This window comes from Cydia splendana, chromosome 14 (genome assembly GCF_910591565.1).
Source record: "Cydia splendana chromosome 14, ilCydSple1.2, whole genome shotgun sequence".
In the NCBI taxonomy this organism is placed as follows: Eukaryota; Metazoa; Arthropoda; class Insecta; order Lepidoptera; family Tortricidae; genus Cydia; species Cydia splendana.
Genome location: NC_085973.1, coordinates 802404 through 824108, shown reverse-complemented (window position 1 = coordinate 824108; position 21705 = coordinate 802404). Strand labels below are relative to the sequence as shown.

At 38.2% G+C, this 21705-nt stretch overlaps 2 protein-coding genes and 1 long non-coding RNA gene across 4 annotated transcripts; all 3 read right to left on the bottom strand.

Annotated features, from left to right (window-relative positions):
• Nucleotides 1-1581: 1581 nt before the first annotated feature.
• On the bottom strand, nt 1582-5581 carry LOC134796828 (uncharacterized). 2 transcript variants are annotated; one of them, XM_063769041.1, is made up of 7 exons: nt 5486-5581; nt 5069-5134; nt 3283-3302; nt 2773-2886; nt 2137-2229; nt 1762-1835; nt 1582-1637 (listed from the first exon to the last, which is right to left on the bottom strand). In XM_063769041.1, exons 1-6 carry the CDS (start codon nt 5546-5548, stop codon nt 1769-1771), a joined length of 423 nt encoding a protein of 140 aa, XP_063625111.1. In that variant the 5' UTR covers nt 5549-5581; the 3' UTR covers nt 1582-1637; nt 1762-1768. The 2 variants fall into 2 exon arrangements, with proteins under 2 accessions (XP_063625111.1, XP_063625110.1); XM_063769040.1 differs by having other exon boundaries at nt 2773-2898; nt 5486-5524.
• Nucleotides 5582-8929: 3348 nt separating this feature from the next.
• LOC134796827 (uncharacterized) lies at nt 8930-12181 on the bottom strand. The gene is made up of 7 exons (XM_063769039.1): nt 12098-12181; nt 11550-11609; nt 11237-11250; nt 10468-10590; nt 9775-9858; nt 9362-9467; nt 8930-9037 (listed from the first exon to the last, which is right to left on the bottom strand). Exons 2-6 carry the CDS (start codon nt 11601-11603, stop codon nt 9380-9382), a joined length of 363 nt encoding a protein of 120 aa, XP_063625109.1. The 5' UTR covers nt 11604-11609; nt 12098-12181; the 3' UTR covers nt 8930-9037; nt 9362-9379.
• Nucleotides 12182-15294: 3113 nt separating this feature from the next.
• Nucleotides 15295-19977, bottom strand: LOC134797013 (uncharacterized). The gene is made up of 6 exons (XR_010145034.1): nt 19895-19977; nt 19538-19603; nt 18264-18277; nt 17106-17204; nt 16075-16095; nt 15295-15395 (listed from the first exon to the last, which is right to left on the bottom strand). It is a non-coding gene; the product is annotated as an uncharacterized LOC134797013 (long non-coding RNA).
• Nucleotides 19978-21705: the final 1728 nt, after the last annotated feature.

Sequence of the window (21705 nt, the reverse complement as noted above, 5' to 3'; positions counted from 1 at the left end):
TTACATTTGAATACCTTTGATTGACATCAACTTCTCCAACTAACTGCTAACTGTAACTTATTAACTAGCGAACTAAAAGCAATCCCAAATCATACCTACATAATATGATTCTTCAAATCTTTCATAAACCCTTCCTTCTCAGAGCCGATATTCCGTCCGGACGTTCCGGCCCGATTGAATTCCGACTGCCCCGATATTTACTATGCAGGGAGCCGGATGCCACAGTACTATAATACCGGTACCACAGAATAAATAATAGTACTAGGTACAGAAGACTCACTCTCTAACAAAACGCGTCTGTTACGATCAGCACAGATATGGTCGCTAGGTGGCGAGAGCGCCACGCGCGGCTTATGGCTTTCCCCAAAATTGGGGCGGAACGGATGTACTTTTAGCTACCTGTAGCAAAGCGATGAAATCGCGGAGTGAGCCACGCCTGCCAGTACGGAGATTTAGGTAAGTCAACGGAAATGTGTATGTAAATGATTAGAATCAGCTAAATACGATTACGGTACCGTTATGATTCAGGTTGCACCTGTATAACTGCCGACTGCATTACTGCAGGAAATGTCGAAATCCTCATTTTTAGGGTTCCGTACCTCAAAAGAAAAAAACGAAACCCTTATAGGAGCCCTCGATTTCGGGGTTGGTCCCATAATAAAAGTTGTTCAGTATAACCCCATAATCTCCCTGGCAACGGGAATGCACTTATTTTTTGGCCACCGTGTATACATAGACAGATAATATTTAATAAAATAATTTGATGAGGTCCCAAAGAGTAGATGTAACTGCGAGCCGAATCGGCGACTTTTTGCGTCTGAATTTAACGGTGGACCTGTAGCCGACTGCAACTCTCGCTTCCAATACTACTCTGATATACATATTTTATTGTTAGATACTAGTATATTAGACGGATAATATTTAATAAAATATTTTTGATCAGTTCCCAAAGAAAAATAGAGAAATTAATTTTTGATCAGTTCCCAAAGAAAAATAGAGAAATTAATTTATTGACCAAAAAAAAAACCATAATAATAACAGCAGCTTCAGCACAGGCTTCGTCATCATACAGATAGCTTATCCACCTCAGATTTCGCCAAAATAAAACGTACACACATATGTCATCCGCAACATGCATAGTCAAATTTAAAAGGAAATTGGTCATTACAAAACACATAATAAGCCATAAACCTAATCCGGTAAGTACCCGGCACAAATGTCCCTAAAATACCAGCGGCGTTCCCGCGCTGAAGAATAGCCAAGTATATACGCTAGACCAGGTACGAACTATATAGACCTAGGATCGCAACCCCTATCCCGCAAGCGCTTTCCCAGGTCCCTCACAAAAACCTTCCCAAAAGATCCCAAAACCAAAGTAGATGTAACTACTGTTATTATTCTCCTGCGGTGGATCAATGATTGATGCGAGCTGAATCGGCGACTTTTTGCGTCTGCATTTAACGGTGGACCCGTAGCCGACTGCAATCCTCGTGTCCAATACTATGATATATTTTTTACGGTTAGGTATTAAATTACTACCCGAATAGGTCTCAGTGTTTACTTTAAAACAAACAATTCCTGGAATATACTACAGACGTGTATTGTTATAAATACGTCACTCCTTTTCACGTGATTCCCTGTCAAAAAAAAAAAATGGTTATTGTTTTTTTACACGTCTGCCGTAGTATGTCTTTCGGTTTCGAGCCCTATTGTATCGTGTTGTGTATTGTCATTTACATACACATTGAAATTTAAACTTACTAAGTGTTTAAATGTCTCTTGGAGGATAAAACGAGTCGAAATTTGCCTCTCTTTTCCTTTTGTGACCACCAATCCTGTAAAACAATCAATTGAAATTTACACAAAGTGACAATCATAACACACATGGTGTACGTGGCACAAAAATACGTTGACAAAAATTTTTAATATATAGGTACATAGTTACATATCTTTCGCAAAATTTTGATACACACATGCAAACTTTAGCTAAAATTATGAATAATATGCCGCGATAAAAATTTCGTCACCGATTTTTTGGGCGATCTTATAAAGACAAAAATGGTTGGCCAGATTGTAAATGATAATAAACACATTTAAATGTTTATTCATTCGTAAAAATATAAAATAGGCGCTTACCGGGCTTGATAGCTATTCGTAGAGTCGGAGTTGGGATCGGCTGAGTACTCGTCGTCAACTCGTCTAAACAGGATATGCAATGTGCCGCCGGGCCTGGAAAGAGAGTGAAATAGTGAATACATAATAAAATAACATAAATAACATGGAACTTGGCGTAAACATTCAAATAAACATAAATACTACTACTAGCTTAGTGTTCGTTACTAAAAATTGTACATAACTACTTAATACACAGAAAATAGAGCGATTAGGTCAAATATCTTTTTGTATGAGTTAAGGTTCTGCGGCTTTCCCGTGGAGATCATAAAATAAATGAATTTCAAAACCTTCTACTTCTTATAAAGTCTTACAAAAATATACTCAAAACGTTAACTTTCGTAAATGTCCAGAGAGAGCACGCTGGTTTTTCCGAACGTTTTTGCCCGTCATGGTACTCGTACTTTGTATTAAATTTTTTGTACAAAAGTGGTGCTCGGCCGCATCGGCAGCAGCGCCAGCTCTAGAAGAGGTCCCTGGAAGATGGGACGGCGCAAGGTATCCACGCACGTGGCGTCCCAGACGAGGAGCCGATCCAGCCTCCAGGGAACCAGTGTCATGCCATTTTTTGCACAAAATTGGTACAAAAGGATCACTAACCAGTGACCCTGCCGGGAAAGATAAGGTTGTTCTGGCTGAGGGTCGGATGCACGCCGGTAATCGTCAATTAGTCGCAGTGGCTGGTCGGGTGTGCGGCGATGGTGGACATCTGGTCTGGCAACAGAACTAATCATACTTTTTTAAAGGATGACTCAGGCTAGAACGGTCCGGGTCCGGGCCGAGGCACCCGTCGCATAGTTTTCTAATACGAGTGCGGGTGATCGGTGATCACATGGAGCTGTCTATAATAGAAAAGTGTCAGAAAACTATGCTGGGAGGCATTCTAGAGTGACCCCTGACAGTGATACGATTTTAAGAGATAGGAGCGGAAAAAATTGTGAACATGTATTGTCGGGAGTTTCTAATTCTTATAATAGTAGACGAATCCTAAAAGTCAAACAAAGTGTCATAGCTATGATAGTTAACATCAAATAAAATTGTGTAAAAAAATATTCCATTATGACATCTACGTTTGTATGAGTTGTCAATGTAATTATGTAATTAACTTACGTGTACGGGACAAGTACACACTGTGAAGAAAATTTATTAATTAATCCAATTACTATAATATCTCTTCATATTTTATAAATGTGTAAAATCTCACATTTCCAAGGCTCTATAAGTCTACAATTCCAAGGTACAGCTTTTACCACGCTAGGGGGGATTGGGATCCGATTGATGGGGGTACGATTTTTGAAGTGAAAACTTCTTTAGCGGCGCTGTGCACTTTTTGTGATGGGGAAAAAATGTTAAACTCGCGACAGCGTAAGACGTAAGACGCTTCGTAAGACGGACACGTGACCTGATCGAAAAACTGTTACAATGTCATTGAGTTTTCACTTCTGCCGGCACTCCCGGAGTGCAACCCGTTTTTGAAGTGAAAACTTCTTTAGCGGCGCTGAGCACTTTTTGTGATGGGGAAAAAATGTTAAACTCGCGAGAGCGTAAGACGTAAGACGTTACGTCACGTGTGACGGACACTGTTACAAAGTCATTGAGTTTTTCTTTTTTGATTTAAATGCCATCTAGTGAGTTTCCCTCAAACTGGTACTAATATAACTCTAGTACCTACTCACAGTGATGTTCTTAGGGGTTTCAAGTAATGCGACGAAATAACGCTAGATGGCGTTAACCTCAATTATACATAGTACTGCAGACATTAATTGAGTTTTCACTTCTGCCGGCACTCCCGGAGTGCAACCCGTTGTTTTTTTTTTTCTTAATTTTGTTGCAAGTAGGCTCGATCTTTCAATTGAGTCACGACAGAGGGTTGGATATATTAAAACCGGTCACTCACGTATTTTTACTCGAAGATTGCTCGACTTTCTCTCCATAATATATCGATGAGCTTCTAAAGACCGGGCTGCACTCTCCGCGACCGATTGCTCGGCGCGAGCGACGGCGGCGGCAGGTGAAGCGAATAACTACCCTCGTTTTTAATATTATTGTCTAAATTATAGGTTACATAGGGTATAGTTCGTAGGTTTCTAATAGAGCCCGAGCTAATCCTATTGTCTATTGTTAAGTAAAACCGCTCGTGCCACGTGCCACAACCACCTGCATAAAAACCTGCGTACTTCGGTTACTGAGTGCCGGCGAGTCGAACGCTACAGAACCAGTCTAAAATGTGTCATCGAAATGCGTAACAAAGGCGCGTTATCGGAGAGCGCACCTACACTGGTTTTTTGAGTGTTGGACTAGCCCGCGCTCAGGTGCCAAATACCAAAGACATATGTAACTTCGTATAAGACGAATAAAGTCTAAGGAAAAAACGTGCCTCGGAATTCAAGTAAAAGTCATTCTCGAATAGATGCCGCACACACCTTTAGCCTATCCTCGGCTAGATGGCGTGACGACACCGGTTCATATTTAACAATTTTAACACATAGATATCAATGAATGAACATGGATCAAAATGATATAAAAATAATAAAATAATTTATCCATATATATACATTTTTTGATAACTTTATACGTTTTCATTTTGAGTTTTAGTCGTGTGTCGATAGATGGCAGTAAATTTACAGTGACTACAAAATTTACAATGACAGGACCCCTCTATTAACAATAGACAATAGGATTAGCCGTCGAGCTCTGTTACAAAGCTACGAACTATAACATTAATTACATAATTCGCTAAAGGTGCGTCCATAATTATCGCGGACGTAGTACTCAAAACAGTTTTCTAGCTAGGAGGCACTGACCAACCACGATCACGGTTAAAATTCGTGAGTCACCCGTTTTTAATATATTTAATATGTCTGTGTGTGACGAAAACTGACAAAGGGTTACGCACTTGTACTGTAGCCACAGCAGCCATAAGCGTAGCGACGACTACAATCAGCGTACGAGTCATTGTTATCTGGAAAATTAAATATAAGTTACATTACAGTCGTTCGCTAAAGCGCATTAAAGATGACTCACGCTAGACCGGGCCGTGCCCGGGCCGAGGCGTCCGACATGTCATTTTCTATGACGGCTGTTCGGTGATCACGTGGTGCTTTCCATAGAAAACGAAGCGCTGAGTCATCCTTTAGGTATGTCACCGACAAATTAATATCCGCAAGTATTTTTTAAAGGAGCTTTTAGGAGGAGCAGGGCTATGATGGTCGACTTTAGACAAATAGCCTAATGGTAAACTCTCTCTCTCCTGCTCGCTTGCACTACCAGAGGGGTTTTAAATGCGTTCCAAAAAAAGATAGGATAAGGAAACCTCTTGAAGGTTTGAAGGACGCATCGGTCCGGAAATACCGCAGGTAGCGGAAATACAGTTCATTCCACAGTTGAGCTGTGCAAGACCGGAAGTTCCTACACTAAACCGCATGAGTTACGCTTTCTTTGTCGCGGGTACATAGGTATTTAAAGTCGCGCTAGATGTACATATGAAGTCGCGCGCGAGAACGCAACTCATGCTAGCAGGTCGGTAGGGTTGTGGACTTGAGTCCACAAACAGAAATGCGTCTACCAACATACATCTATGGGCCCGATTCGGATTTTGAAATAGACATCTATTAGACATCTTTTAGACATCACCAAGATACGATAACGATATGTTTAAGATCTAACCTGTCAAATTTGACATTTGCGCGATTCTGGAGATACTGTTGAACGATTTCCACAGGATATGACTTAGAGATCCAATTCACATCTAATAGATGTCTTACTCTATCTAACGTAAAAGTGACATTGGTTGCCCGAATTGCGCTGCAAAAGAGAACTAGTTGATATCTAAACTAAACTATAACGTATCTAGAATGGATCTAGTACGTGTCGTCTCTTGTGAATATCTTGAAGTTCGAATACGGCAGTATATTTCTAGACTAGCATTATGAGCAAACTAAAATTATCTATTTAATAAATTAAAACAAAACACGAACCTGTACTCTGAGACTTCGCAATTGATATGGCTGAGAAAATGTTCTTATATACTGACCATGATAACCTATAATAATGTTTATGTCACTTTAATAACCGCTATGTACAAATTCGTCTCGGTAATTTTATTCATATCATATGATTACCTACTTTAAACGTAAGCTGTGTTTTTATAGCCCAGATAAGTAAAACGATTGGGTGTCCTTAGTTCCTTGGAGCTTGGGACGGATGTTAGTGTGGGATGCTACCTGCGTAGACACACTGGCACCGTCCCACCTCCAACGGACTAATGTAAAAGCGGGCGGGGTGGCGGAAAGCGCCGAAATTTTAAAACGTAACAAATATAAGAGCCTCGGTAGAGAGTACCATTTTGTACCATTTGGAGTTTAAGGTCCCAGCGCGCATAAGTTGTTTGCAGAAATCGCGAAGCGTCTGGTTGACGTAACTGGTGACCGAAGAGCTAGCGGCTACCTCGCACAACGTATCAGCATTGCGATACAATGAGAAAATGCCGCCAGAATCCTTGGTACAATGCCTCAGGGGATCTATATCTGAATCCCTAAAATATTTTCTCCTATCTTTCCATTCCCTAATATTGTTTGTCATAATGATCAGATGTCCTAACGCGCGTATTCCCTAATTTTGGTTTCCCTATTATCGAATGGGCGATTTTTTTTTGTCCTAATATCTTTTTCCCTAATGACACTTTCCATATTGAGTATTTATCCTAATGCTATGTAGCATAATTCTTTTTTTGCCTAATTATTGTTAGGCCTAAAAATTATATATCCTAAACATCATGTTACCTAATTTCACTTAGCCTATCGTTGCTTGACCTAACACTCGTATGCCCTAATTTTGATTTCCCTATTGCGTTTCGTTTTTACAATGGTCGCAGTTCTAACCTAACCTAACCCACTTTTGTGGCAGCAGTTCGTTTTTGCGAGGATCACAGTTCTAACCTAACCTAACCCACTTTTGTGGCAACATTTCGTTTTTACAATGGTCGCAGTTCTAACCTATCCTAACCCACTTTTGTGGCAGCAGTTCATTTTTGCGAGGGTCACGGTTCTAACCTAACCCACTTTTGTGGCAACAGTTCGTTACCATTCATTATGGAAAGTAATTGTTATGATAATTGATCAATAGGAAAAGTAACTGTTATGACGATTGATCATTAGGGTAATAGCCATTAGGTCAAAACAGTTAGAACATGTTATTTTATGTCAAACATTGTTAGGGATTTCGAAGAATATGGTAAAAAACATTAGGGATCTTGATAGTTATGGTACAAATGCTTAGGGCAAATGAGTCTTAGGCTAACCATTACATTATGGAAAATAATCGTTATGACAATTGATCGTTAGGGCATGTGTCCATTAGGACAAACCAGTTAGGGCAAGTGACTTTAGGACAAACGTTGTTAGGGATTCAGAATGACACCCTGCCTCAGGGGCCTATTTTAGATTTAAGCTAGTTATTAATTTCGTTTAGTAGTACCTCTGTGTATTGTATGTAAATAAATGATTTTTCTTACAACAGTAGGTATGTATACAAACGATTGGTCAACTTACTGGATTATTCGACGTTCATGCCAATATCGTTTCTTCCTATTCGCAATTTTGCACAGTCTGAAATCTGAATTCCACACCACACACGTATATCACCACATTCGCTATTGTGCACAGTCATATGTTATTTGTGTACAGTAGCGATTCTTCCTATTCGCAGTTTTGCACAAACCGAATTCCACACAATAGAATTTCACCACATTCTCTATTGTACACAGTCATTATTTGTGTACAGTAGCGATTCTTCCTGTTCGCAATTCTGCACAATCTGAATTCTACACAACAGCACTTATTAATCACATTCGTTATTTTGTCTTTGTTTTCAGTCGTTGTATTCACACAATCAAATTCCGTCGGTCACAGCCGATTTGCTCCGAAAATACTGGACCGATTGAGTTAAATATACTGAAGTCAATGACCCAAAGACGGACGCGATACGGAAATACATGAATTGTAAACATGGGGGCCAGTTTTGGGGGTGAACTAGAACTTGAAAAATAACTTTAGCGAACTATACTGTGTGACACATTAAACGAAAGAGCTCGCTGTGAGAATCTTACTTTTTAGGGTTCCGTACCTAAAGGGTAAAACGGGACCCTATTACTAAGACTTCGCTGTCCGTCCGTCCGTCCGTCCGTCTGTCACCAGGCTGTATCTCACGAACCGTGATAGCTAGACAGTTGAAATTTTCACAGATGATGTATTTCTGTTGCCGCTATAACAACAAATACTAAAAACAGAATAAAATAAAGATTTAAATGGGGCTCCCATACAACAAACGTGATTTTTGACCAAAGTTAAGCAACGTCGGGAGTGGTCAGTACTTGGATGGGTGACCGTTTTTTTTTTGCTTTTTTTTTGTTTTTTTTTTTTATATGGTACGGAACCCTTCGTGCGCGACTCGCACTTGCCCGATTTTTTTTTCTGATGAAGCCCATTCCGCTCGCATGGACGGCTGACTTCCACTGAGTCGAATATGAGAGTAGCCGTGCGGGGTTATCACCCAATAGCGGAGAAGACAACCAATACTGTTGATTGATTCTCGCAAGTCTCTTATCTCCGCTCCAGTGGAAAGGCAACCGAAAGCGGGTATTACAAACTGAGCGGACCGGAATTTTAAATACTTAATTAGTTTTGTACTTTTATTGACCTATAGTTTGAGATGACTGATTCTCGCCAATAGGGATTCGATGAAGTCATGGATAAGAACATTGTTTGATTTGCCATAATTTTATTTCCTGGATTATACTTATGACACAGAGGCTTGTAGCCATATTACGTGGTCTTCAAGCTGCCATCACGTCTTTTCACGTTTTTACCTGACAAAAAAATTAACAAATATAATTATTGTTTTTTCAGGCTGCCGAAGGAGCCTAATTAAAAATATCTAAATATAACTCTACGGAAATGGATTCTATCGCGTATACATAGTTAATAAAAAATACATTTCATGAGTAACTATCGCGGTAACCGAAGACATATTAAAAATATCTATTTAATAACTATGATATCCACTATCCCGTGCACGCACGGCCGTCCGCTCAGTGCCCCGCGAGTTACGTTCGGAGAGAGACCTGAAATTAGTTTCAGTCACAGCACCTTAAATTAGTTTTTCTAGTGAAGTTCTTTTAGCAAATACCTACGTGTGAAATATAAACTTGCTAGACGCTGAATGTTCCAGGAGACGGGGGATCATACTGAGAGTCGAATTTTGCTTCCCTTTTTTGTATTATTAGGTCTCTCCAACCCCTGTGGAAAAATTAGAAAAACTCAGAAATGTTTTGTATGTATTTATAAATATCTATATAATATATTATTATTTCGTTGGTCGAGTACCTACAACACAAGCCTTCTTAAGCGGACTGTGGGACTTAGGGCCACTTACACCATTCAATAACCTGAGGTTAAGCGATTAACCCTGGAGTTACCAGTACAATTTTACACTGGGTTAACGGTTTAACCGGTTAACCCCGGGTTAGCGGGATGGCGTTTAGTCAATTTGTGTAATACTCGTAACGTAATGTCCTATATATATTTTTATAATATAGTCGCTTACCGATCGTTGGCGTTGGCACTAGAGTCGGAGTCAAATTCGTCGAGGTCAAGTTTACTACTTCTAAACAGCTGTTTTAAACTTCCCCTGTAAAAAATGTGAATTATTCGACTGGATATGCATATTAAAACATATTAGCGAGTTCATAATAGTAGTTAAAATAACTGTTACATAATGAAAAAATGTTGGTGTCTCAACCAAAAGCTAAAAGAGAATATATTGAAGTGGACACGGAATGAACATGTCTAACGGCTCGATTCGGGAAATGAATTAGAGATTCACTAGATATGAAATAGTAAAGATATGTGACGTTCCACGGCAAAAGGTACCTTATGGCGGCTGCCGCTTACGCCGCATAGCGCCGCAATAATATGGGAGCGGCGTTAATAATAGCGTAAACGCAAACCGCCAAGGTACCTTTACCCGTGGGACGTCACATATCTTTACTATATCGTATCTAGTTAATCTCTAATTCATTTCCCGAATCGCGTCGTAAGTAGATTCTCTAGTTACATTATTAAATTTTGGGTTTTCACCAGTTAATTGCTGAGATGAGATGAGATGCAAATAAAATTGTTTATAACGACATTTTGAATTTTAGTGTGGGTGGCTCCTAAGAAAAATATTCCTAAAAACATTTTTTAACGTATTTTCGGCCCATATTGATATCCAGGGTAGTAAAAAAGGAGCACTAACCACCCCCGACGCCGATAATTGTTAAATCGTTCGGCGTCACGCCGGTAGTCATCGATCAGTCGCATCTGATAATCTGGCGTACGACGATGATGTCCAGGCTGGTCTGTTGGAGGCGGTGGTGGTCTGTCAACAACAGCACGATCCAGATTTGATTGTCAATTTCATTTTATACATATGTAGGTATATTTAAAAGACAACAATGGCCTATAATGTTTAGTAACAATTAAGATTACAAGCCAAGTGTTAGTGGACATATTAATCGTATTAGGATGCAGTACTTTCTTCAGAGAACGGAGTAAAATAAGTCGTAGCGTTTTTTTGGATCACAATACCTCTGCCATATATTTAATTTGCAATCGATTATAAATCGATATCGATTCGAATCCAGAGTTTTTGACTTTCGCTCGATAGAAAAAAATCAAAGCTAAAAGTATGAATATTGCTTCTAAAACTCGGCAAAATCATGTTTGAGGGAACGTATCGATATTTTTTTTTATTTAAACGTACAAAATATTAAAATAAAAAACGTGATATCTGCGCCCCCGGGCACGTACTTCCATCTCGATGTTTTGATTATTATAAGAGTAAAATAGGAGCATAAAACAGATACCATACAAATTTTTAAAAGCATTTCTTATCTTTTATAATACCTCATTAAAAATCGAAAAATAATCAAATATTTTCTATAACGTTAATATCCAGAGAAGGAAATGGGGACTACGCGTCTCATTGCTGGGAGATTAGGTACATAAGTACCTAAATAACTTACGGGGGCATAACACACTGCAAAGAAAATATATTAATTAATTAAATTAGTAAAGGTATGCTACCATCACCCGTCCGGTAATATTATAAATGCGAAAGTAATTCTATCTGTATGTTACTTTTTCACGCTTAAATTGCTGAACTTGAGCTCCAGGGAGGGCAGCCCCCCCCCCCCCCCCCCCTCCTACCTGCCTACACCCATGTACAGTCAGCTACAGAGAGGTGACCCCCTGCATAGAAATTTGTTTGCACATCTCTCTGCAGCTGGCTGTACAAAAAAGTGTAAATCTTTCAGGGGGGTATAGAGAACTACGCACCTGTACTAGTGCGAGAGCAGCCAGCACTGCGACGACGACGAGCGCTCGAGTCATTGTTTTCTGGAACATTTAATACACATTACAATTATGTACGTAATAACGGTCTACTATAAAAACTCATTATGTTACCGATAGAGGAACAGTGTTGGTACTAGAGTCTTTTGAGCCTAAATTTAAGTTTTATCAGACTAAGCGCTTAAAATACTTCCGAGTCTTTTAAGTCTCGTGTAGGTATAGTTCTTTCTTTTTTAAGCGCAACCTAAGAGGACTCCAGCCGAATGGGTGAAGACTCCGTTAACAATTACTTATATTAGTTTTATCTAATTAACAGTAAAGAAAATAGGCGTCACTGTTTGAATTGTGTACCTATACGTATTAGGTACAGTACATGAATTTTATAATATGACAATGATTCTCTGAAAAGGACTCATATTTCTACTAAACACTCGAGTCTCTAAACAATTCTCGCACTATCTTAGAATGCGAAATGTGATATTTATAAAAGGGAATGTAAAAAACACTTAATAATTTAAAAACAAAACACGAACCTGAATAGGAGACGTGGGTAACCTGTACTCGCAGACTTGGCAGTAAAATTAAATGAAGATACGCTTATATACCAAATTTTAATATGTACTGCGACAGTACGTATCGAATGGAACACTATCAATTAAAATTTATATGCCATTTTAACAATTGGCTATGTCCAAATTTGAAACGGTTATAAATTATTAGTATCTATCAGTTTATGTGATTCCTTTAGTTAGATGGAAGCTAATTTGATTTTACGGAAAATTTATTACCCCATTATTATCTTGTTTTTGTATTTGTACTTATTTTGTACTAAAAATACAGGAGACGTATTCTGATTGCAAAAAACAGGTTATAAATTTGAGCTGGATTCGTTATGAATTTGATTTGTTAGCGTCAAAATTTACGAATATCTAGAATATAGAAACATGGTATAGAATTTAGAAATTTTGATGCTCATTATTTTAAAATGACTTTTATGTTTCACGAAAACGAATCCAACTCAACATTGTAATTCTTTTTTGATTCCATATTTTTAGAGCACCGTACAAAACTTTGTTCACGGTGCTCTTATGGGATCACTTCGGTCTTGCAAATCGGTTAAATGCGTTTTTCTTAAAGACCGTTTGATGTAGGTACCTAAAATTTGGAATAGTTATGGCAAGTACCATCACTAACACTGTGAATAAGTCAAAACTGCTTATTTCTGATTTTAGGGGGAAATTTAGGGGGTTGAGAGGGGTAGCCTGAATTTTTTTTTATTTGTAAGAATCGTGTGGGGTACCATTAGAAAGCTTGCAAAAAATTGAGTCGATGGACTGATTATGACTTCATTTTAGAGTGCAATAGTTTCGATAAAAAATGCATTTAAAGTTGCAAGTTCTCATACAAAAATTTTCACCTCTGTCCTGGCGATTTTCGCGAAAACTATAGCTAACAGGCAGTTGACCAGTCAATACCCAACTTAAAGAAGCATGGAGACGGCGGGAAAATTATCAGCTTAACTTTATCTTTATTAGTTTTTCAACTGCAGCCTGATCTTTGGTTGCTTAGGGCTAGCTAACATGCTTACACTGGTCATTTCATATTAGGAAGTAGTTTTAGCGAGAAAGATCCTTAGTTAAAACTTTGGCATTGAAATTTATGACTTATGTCTTTGATACAAAGTTTAATTCTGCTTGCTTATTTTTGTGGGATATTTTTTTTTTCTGTATAGCCTACTATAAGTATGAGAGAGATCTACAAAATACAACCTTATCATATTGCAAATAAGTTTAAATTTCGAACGGGCTTTCCAACCAATTGACTCTGATCTCAATGTGCTCAGTAAGAATCATATTTATTATTGCAGTTTATCTGAAAAAATTCAAATTAAGAATTCCGTTCTTTTTTTTTGAACAGCGCTTCAAGCGGGATGTTGTGGAAACTCAAAATCCCATACAAACGCGTACGTCACGTCACGCTCTCGAATGACACTTGCACTAGGTGTTCCTACCCTACTGACATGTTCAAAGTAATTAGGTAAACCGTCAAAAGCTGCACCCATTGTACAGTCAGCAGCAATAGTTGCTAATAAGCGGGCGAGGTGTTCAAAATGGGTGCGTAACGGTCCATATAACAACTTTTGATATATTTTTAGTCGATATAACGATTGAGGGATATAATGCCCTTTTGCTATAACAATACATGGTATATTCTTAGAGAGTCTAACTATCGTCAAGTATAATGAACTTGTAATATAACAACATCTAATCTAACATTAACAGCGTATAACGTATATGTGATATAATTATGTTCGATATAACGCTCAGTTGGCATAATGTAGTACTGGTATAATTTGTAATATTTACTACTATTATAACAACCTACGTATTCGAACTTAAGGCAGGTCTCAGTTAGGTACGACGACGAGCGAAGCGAGGAGGAGTGTTAGGTAGAACTGCGACCCTACAGCGCGCGAGCCGAGCGAGCGAAGCGAGCGTGCCGCGGTAGCGGCCGGCGAAGCGCCAGAACCGACTTTTTTATTACTTTACAAATAAATGTTTTTAAAGTACTGACAAACCTCAACTTATTTTTATACATTAGAATACATTATACCATAAATACTTATAAAAATATTCATTATACCCAGTAAACGTTATATCGAATAGCTTTTATATCGATTAAGCATTATACCCCATGAAAATAGTTATTTTGTTGTTATATCAAACGTTAATTATACCGTTTCAGTGATTATACACCATGAAATTATATCAAAAGTTGTTATATCTTTTGAAAATATATCAAAAATTGTTATACGGATCATTACACACCCGTTCAAAATTACTTTGACACGCTCTTATTCTCTTAACAATAAATTCGCGTCAAGATCATTTTGAACACCTGACCCGCTTAGCAACTTCGGCTGCTGACTGTACCTAAGTGTCATTAGTTCCCTGTTATTTTCTGGCTTTACACCCTTAACTTGCAATGGCGAACTACCTACATAGAACTAGAAGTACTTCCACAAAAAAAAGTTACGAAAGTGCTCGCAGAGTCGAGCGGATTCTGTGCGTAAGCTATACCTACAAGCAACACTGATTTTCATTCGAGCACTTCTGCCACCAGCAGGTAAGCGAAACGAATTCAGTCGGCACCGCTCACTCTTTTCTGTTGAAGTACTTTTGTGCACTTCGTCATTGTGATATTTGTTATCCTGACTTGGGCTCTATACGTCTGGAGCAATAGAGCGATGCGGCTGTATGGGAGGAAGCTAGCCTGGGGATAATCCAGGAGTCAGGACCCTTCTGCGCCGGTCTTGAATTTGCTACACTGGAATATTCCCACTTCGTATGTGGAACTTGATCTGGGTATGGTTTCTATTGTGGCCTCTGCCTGCCGGGCTACACACGAGTGGTGCGACAGTATCTCGCCCGCGAGAAGGACTTCCCGTCCCTCTTTAATTTATACAAGTAGAACAAGATGGGTAGTCTATCTCGTGGGCGATATACTGTCGCACCTTGGCTTTCCTGTGCTAAGGCATGGGTGTGGGTCTCGCCATTGCGAGTCAGGCGGACTCTGAGTCCGTACCGCTCGCAGTGGAAGGCAGCCTTATGAACTGAGCGGACCAGAGTGCAGAGTAAAAAAGTATTGCACTTATAATTGACCTGTAATTGAGATGACTGATTTTAGTCAAAAGGTACTGGGTTTTGGTACAAGTCAAATGAGAACATGGTTTGCTTTGCGATAAACATTTTTATTTCCTGGATTATATCACACATATGTTGACATATTGTGCGTTATTCAATCCGCCGTTATTCTATTTCACGTTTTCTCCTGTCAAAAAAAATAAAAATAAATTATTGTTTTATTACCGGCTCCGAATGATATATTTAATTCGTATAAAATATAATATAGGCGCTCACGGCTAACGGCCAGGCCATGAAAGCTACCCAAAAGAATTACAATACCGAATCCAATTAAGTCAAAAAGAAGCACGGGAGAATTTAATAAAATCTAAACAATCAAGAAAAATCAGGTATGATTGATTCAAAAACAAATAGTGTTTTATACAAGCCAAACGACAAGGTTTTGATTAAAAATGAAGTTGGCAATAAATTAGCAAATGTTTACATGGGACCATACCGAGTTTTACGCGACTTGTCTCCTAATGTGGAAGTCGAAGTTGATGGAAAATCAATGTTAGTACATAAGAATAGAACTAAGCCCTACTATGAATAATATAATTAATATATATAGATATATTGATTTAACAAAAAAAAAAATACAAAAAATGTTTTTATGTCATAAAAGAAAACAAAACTTGTATAATCACTAGTATATAAAAAAAAAAGTTTGTTATACTTTTTTTCTTCCTTTAAAAGGGGAGGTGTGAGTAGTTATGTTTTGTGTATGTCTCTAATAATGTAAGCATATAAATAGGTAACGCTTTTCTGAATAAATGTCAGTATTTACGCAATACTCGTGTTGTTTAGGTACTTAATTGCTGCCCTACCTCCCGCTCCACAACGGATCCCTGTAAATAAAGTTAGATATTAACGACTGTTACATAGTAGAGAAACAAATATTGGTGTCTTGTGATTTATCTTCCTAAAAAAGAAGTCTACATGTCGCAGGCATTTTGTAAGAATCCGCAGTTTACAACGGAGTCGTAAATTTACAAACTGCTTCTGTAAAATGCTGCGTTTGTAAAATGACGACACCGCGCCGTTTGTAAACGTCGGATTCTTACAATTTGTACAATTACCCCTCCTGACCCAAATATTAGTATAAGACAGTTCGAGAAATGAGCCTCAATTAGTGCTCTTATGGATTAATGCGTCATATATGTCATATTATTGACGTCTAAGGCCAATGATGAAAAACCGGCCAAGTGCGAGTTGGACTCGCGTTCCAAGGGTTCCGTACATTACTAAATTTTTAACAATGTATATTTTTATATGTGAAACGCGAGTGAATTGCCTATAAAAAACCCGTAGGGGTTGGATCAAAAACTAAGTAGTTAGTCCGACTCACGCTTGACTACATTTTTCTAATAGATTTTCCTGTCATCTAAAGGTAAAGACCTATTTCTTTATGTATTTTTTTCAAAACTTTAGACCCAGTAGTTTCGGAGATAAAGAGGGGGAATGGTCGTTTTTTGCCTATTTTCTTGAATTACTTCTAATCCGTTTTTTTTTTTTTAATTATAAAAAAATATATTTGAGATTCTCACATTGAGCTCTTTCATTTCATATGTAACACGATATAGTTTTAAAAAAATATTATAAATTTTCTCATTTACCGTCCAAAAGTGGCCCCCATGTTTAAAATTAATTTGTTTACGTTACATGTCCGTCTTTGGGTCACAAACTTACATATGTGTACCAAATTTCAACGTAATTGGTCCATTCGTTTCGGAGAAAATAGGCTGTGACAGACGGACATACAGATAGACAGAGAGACAGACAGACAGACGCACGAGTGATCCTATAAGGGTTCCGTTTTTTCCCTTTGAGGTACGGAACCCTAAAAAGGATCACTAACCACGACTGCCGGGAATACTGATCCTCCGCGGCACTCCTATAAGAATCATGTGGTGCACGGAGATGATGTCTACGGTGGACTGATGGGTGGTCGGTTGTTCTGTAAATAGGAAAGAGAAAAATATTATTTGTTTTACAAGGGGGCAAAGTTGTTGTTCAACTGTTCGTGCCAGTCGTGCTAATATTTATACCCGAGCAAGCGAAATATTCCAAAGTTGAACCACGAGCAAGGGTTTAACTAATTTTGCCACCGAGTGAAACACCAAATTTTTCACCACACCAACGCGAGGAAAATATACTAAGTAGGTACTAACTATAAAATATCAAACCAAATCAAAACCAAAAGAAATCCTTAATGAACGTTATTAAATATTTATCATCCAAAATCATCATTTAAAAGTCAATTCAACCTGCCAACATAAAGAAATCACTCAAAAGGACCATGGGCAACTTTGTATGGAGCCTGGACCCAACGCCAACAGAAATGAGAGTAAGGTTATTAGATACGTATTTATATGTACTTCATTTTGTTCTATGGGCACCAAGCGGAATTCCATTGCAGAACTGAGAAATTGGTATTTTAGTCAAAATGTCGTCACCCTTATTACCTAGGCAATAGAGTCAATAGAGCACACAGAATGATTTGCCGCGCTCGCCCGGCGGTGCGTAAACATCTCTGCAGCAATTAATTTACTTACTTGGACTCTATTGCCTAGGTAATAAGGGTGACGACATTTTGACTAAAATACCAATTTCTCAGTTCTGCAATGGAATTCCTCTTGGTGCCCATCGAACAAAATGAAGTACATGGGAATACCTATCTAATGACCTAACTCTCAACTCTGTTGGTTTTGGGGCAATTTTGACGCATAGTCCTTTGCATCAGATTACTTTGCCACACATTTGGATAAAATGGAACTTTCCCATCAGTTTTTGACCAACCAAGAGAGCCTTTGGTGAAGACAGCTGGTGTGGTGAAAATACGCTTATTTAACGCCAAAACATAGTACATAAAAAAAAACACACGCGAATCCTTAATCTTCCGTCGCAACTTTTGCGTGGAGCGTCTAGTTTTTTGTTAAATTCTAATTTCCTGGCGTTACGCCACTTTTTAATGAGTTAAATTACAAACCCCATTCCTGCGATTTAAATAACTTACAGTGGCATAATACACTGTAAAGGAAATGATTTAATTAATTCGATAAACTTACGTATCTACAGGGTGATTCAGGAGACGTGAGCAGGACTAACACTGCACATTTCGTAAATTATAAGCAACTGTTTCGTATCAGTATTAGTGAGGTTAACGTTAATTTTCTAGTCGTGTTGAAAAAAAAAGTTATTAATTTATTTACGACATGCATGGTCACCCTAAAATTAGAATACTAAACTACCGATATTCTGTGTCAAATTGAATGTCATCACGGTCTGGTTACTTTTGAAAACTCATATCTCACTCAAGTTTGACATTTAATTTTCTTCGTAATCAAAATGCTGCCATTATTTAAAGAGGTTGTATGTTTATTAATTAGGTATTATAGGGTGACCATGATTGTAGAGAATTAAATTTGCCCTCACCAAAAAGTTAAAAAAATAGGAAATAGTGTGGTTGTTTCACCTAAATACGACGGTGATCGATCAATTATCAGTTACTGAGTGTGCAGGATTAGTCCTGCTCACGTTTCATGAATCACCCTGTATAAAAGAAAACTAAATTAAAACTAAAATCTAATACTAAATAAAATTAAAATACGTCTAAGAAATTGGGCCCCTTAGGCATGGTGCCGAGGTTGCTGGCAGCATTTCCCCGCTGTATTGCGATGCTAATACGTTGTGCAAGAAAGCTGCCAGCTCTTCGGTCAATTAATTCAATTAGTATTAGTAGGTAACTACGAGTATATAGTATTAGTGAGCTACTAGTAGGTTCAGCTAATAGATCGGTACTAAACATTAGTAATGTGGTCATTACTCCATCGTACATCGTACATTTTCCAGCATTTTTGGTGCAGCGGAGTGGAGTTAACTGAATTGATATAAATAATTTCAAATTGGTATAAATAATGTCAAATATATGACGTTAAAATAACATTCACTCTGTTCTGCTCAAGTCGGTGCAAAGTTGACTTAAACTATTGAAATAATACTAGACCGCTAAAACTCTATTTTGATTTCATTCAGCTTGTAATATTACATGAAAACTGTTGAGCATTAGCCTTTTCGTTTGTCGCGACATTCGCGACATCTAGTGTCAAGTAGCGGTACTAATAAGTCCGCTACTTCTAGCGTCAAGTAGCGGACTTTTCAGTACCGCTACTTGATGTCGACTACGAATAAAGCAGGTTCTTGTTTAATGGCTACGCGCATATCAAGGGGGTTGGCGGTCTAGTAAAGTTTTAGTTAGGTTAATGTACGACAGAGGGCTACGCTACGCACCTGTACTGCTGCAACCGCGAGAGCAGCCAGCACTGCGAGGACGACGAGCACTCGAGTCATTGTTGTCTGCAACATTTAATATACATTATAAATGGGGTCCCTTGGTTTAACATGAAGTTCTAAGTCATAAATAATGTATTGTTTGTCATATAATCATTAGTCTTAAAACTGAAATTGTTAACTTTTCAGAATTTTCGTAAGGTAATCAAGAAAAGATACGCGTTTCTGAGAAAGACTAACGAAAATTCGGACAAACAATACCTACATTATGACTTAAAACTATTTGGGAGACAATAGAGTGGATTTATGATATGCAGTCAGATAAAATAGTTAATAATTTAAAAACGAAATACGAACCTGAATAGGAGACGTGGATAACTTGTATACTCGGAGACTTAACCATTAATGTGAAGAATCGCTTATATACCAACTATTATGTAAAGACGACATGTATCAAATTGTGTCAATTATAATATTTATAATTTATATGTCATTTTAACTATTGGTTATGTCCAGATTCGACTCGCTTCTTGAACTGAGTCGAATTTGGACATAACTATATTCTTATAAATTTTTCGAAATCATTTATTTACATACAATATATATACAGTGGTACTACTAAACGAAATTAATAACTAGCTTAAATCTAAAATAGGCCCTTGAGGCATTGTACCAAGGATGCTGGCGGCATTTCCTCGCTGTATCGCAATGCTGATACGTTGTGCTCACCGTACAAATCTATCTGCCATTTTTCGCGGGGGGAAAGGTGCACACAGTCGCACTTCTCACACACTTACATACAAAATCCAATCTGTAATGACGACACAAATACATAGAAAATGACACACGTCAAAGACAAATCTTGCAAACCTCGATCTCTTTTTGTGTACGGACGAGTGACAAGTGTCACAACACGCACACTAACACATTTTTGTTGAAGTATGTTATTGTATTCTGAGAGATGAGAAGTCGGATTTGTCGCTCGACCGATCCGCAATTTGTACTGAGCGAGCAAAATCGATAAATCCAACAATTACATGAGACTAAAATATAATAATTGTGTTTGAATGTAATTAAACGTATGATATGTAAAAAAAATATTACATGTGAAATGTAACACTTTCTTTTTGTAAATTTGATATCCCCGACCTCTTTTTATAACAAAAAACCGAGCAAACAGGCATTTTTGTGCAGCAGTGTTCACGCGCGCGTCTGGACTCGGTCTAGTGAAAAATCCAACTGCAACTAGTTTTATTACCCGCGCTAGATTAGATTGACGCGCTAATCTTGTACCTCGGCAGAGGGGAAATAGTGCGAATGCCGCCTCCCTTCCGTGTTGCTCGAAGCAATACTCACTCACCGATATGATGCTGAATGTCAGTGTCAAAGCTTGACGTTTTTGGTTGAAGAAATGTCACTTTTGATTTTCTCATTAAGGGGCCCCACTGATTAACAGTCCGCCGCATGATATCTGCCTGTCAGTTGTTCGAAACTGTCAAGTTTATGTTCTAACTGACAGGCCGATTCCGTCCGGCGGACTGTTAATCAGTGGGCCCCTTAAAAATCGAATTGGCCTAACAGTCTATTTATAATGCCTATGTAAATTAATCTTCCCTCATAATCGTTTCGTAAATAAATATTAAACTAAGCCATATACCTTAGAAACTAACATATAAGCGTAGTATGTACAGTAATAATAATCTTAAAATCTATTCGGTAGATTTCCACGGAACCACCGAAATACCACACCCTTCGTCGGCCAGAAGTCCGCGCTTGCGATGGGTTCCAGCAGCGCTGCGGCTGTGGCACGCGCAGTACGCGCACCACAAACGAGCTGAAGTGCTCGTAATGCACAGGATACAGCTGGAAAACTTCGTAACGGAAATCAGAATCATCCTGCCTGTATAACGATTGCATGTCAAATTATATCATAATACCTACATACAATTCCCGCGTTCATGTTACTTCATGGACAATTAGGTTCGCAAATATATACTTTTTATTGCACTCAAAAATAAAGAAACTCATTACATTTTACAAATTTACTAAATGAAAAATACTGGTTAAACAATAATGGGCAGTAGAGATTGTCAAATTGTGTAATGTGCTATTTCTATGGCTTTAATTGGATTCATTTGTTTATCTTTTCTTGTCTCTTCGATTTGTTT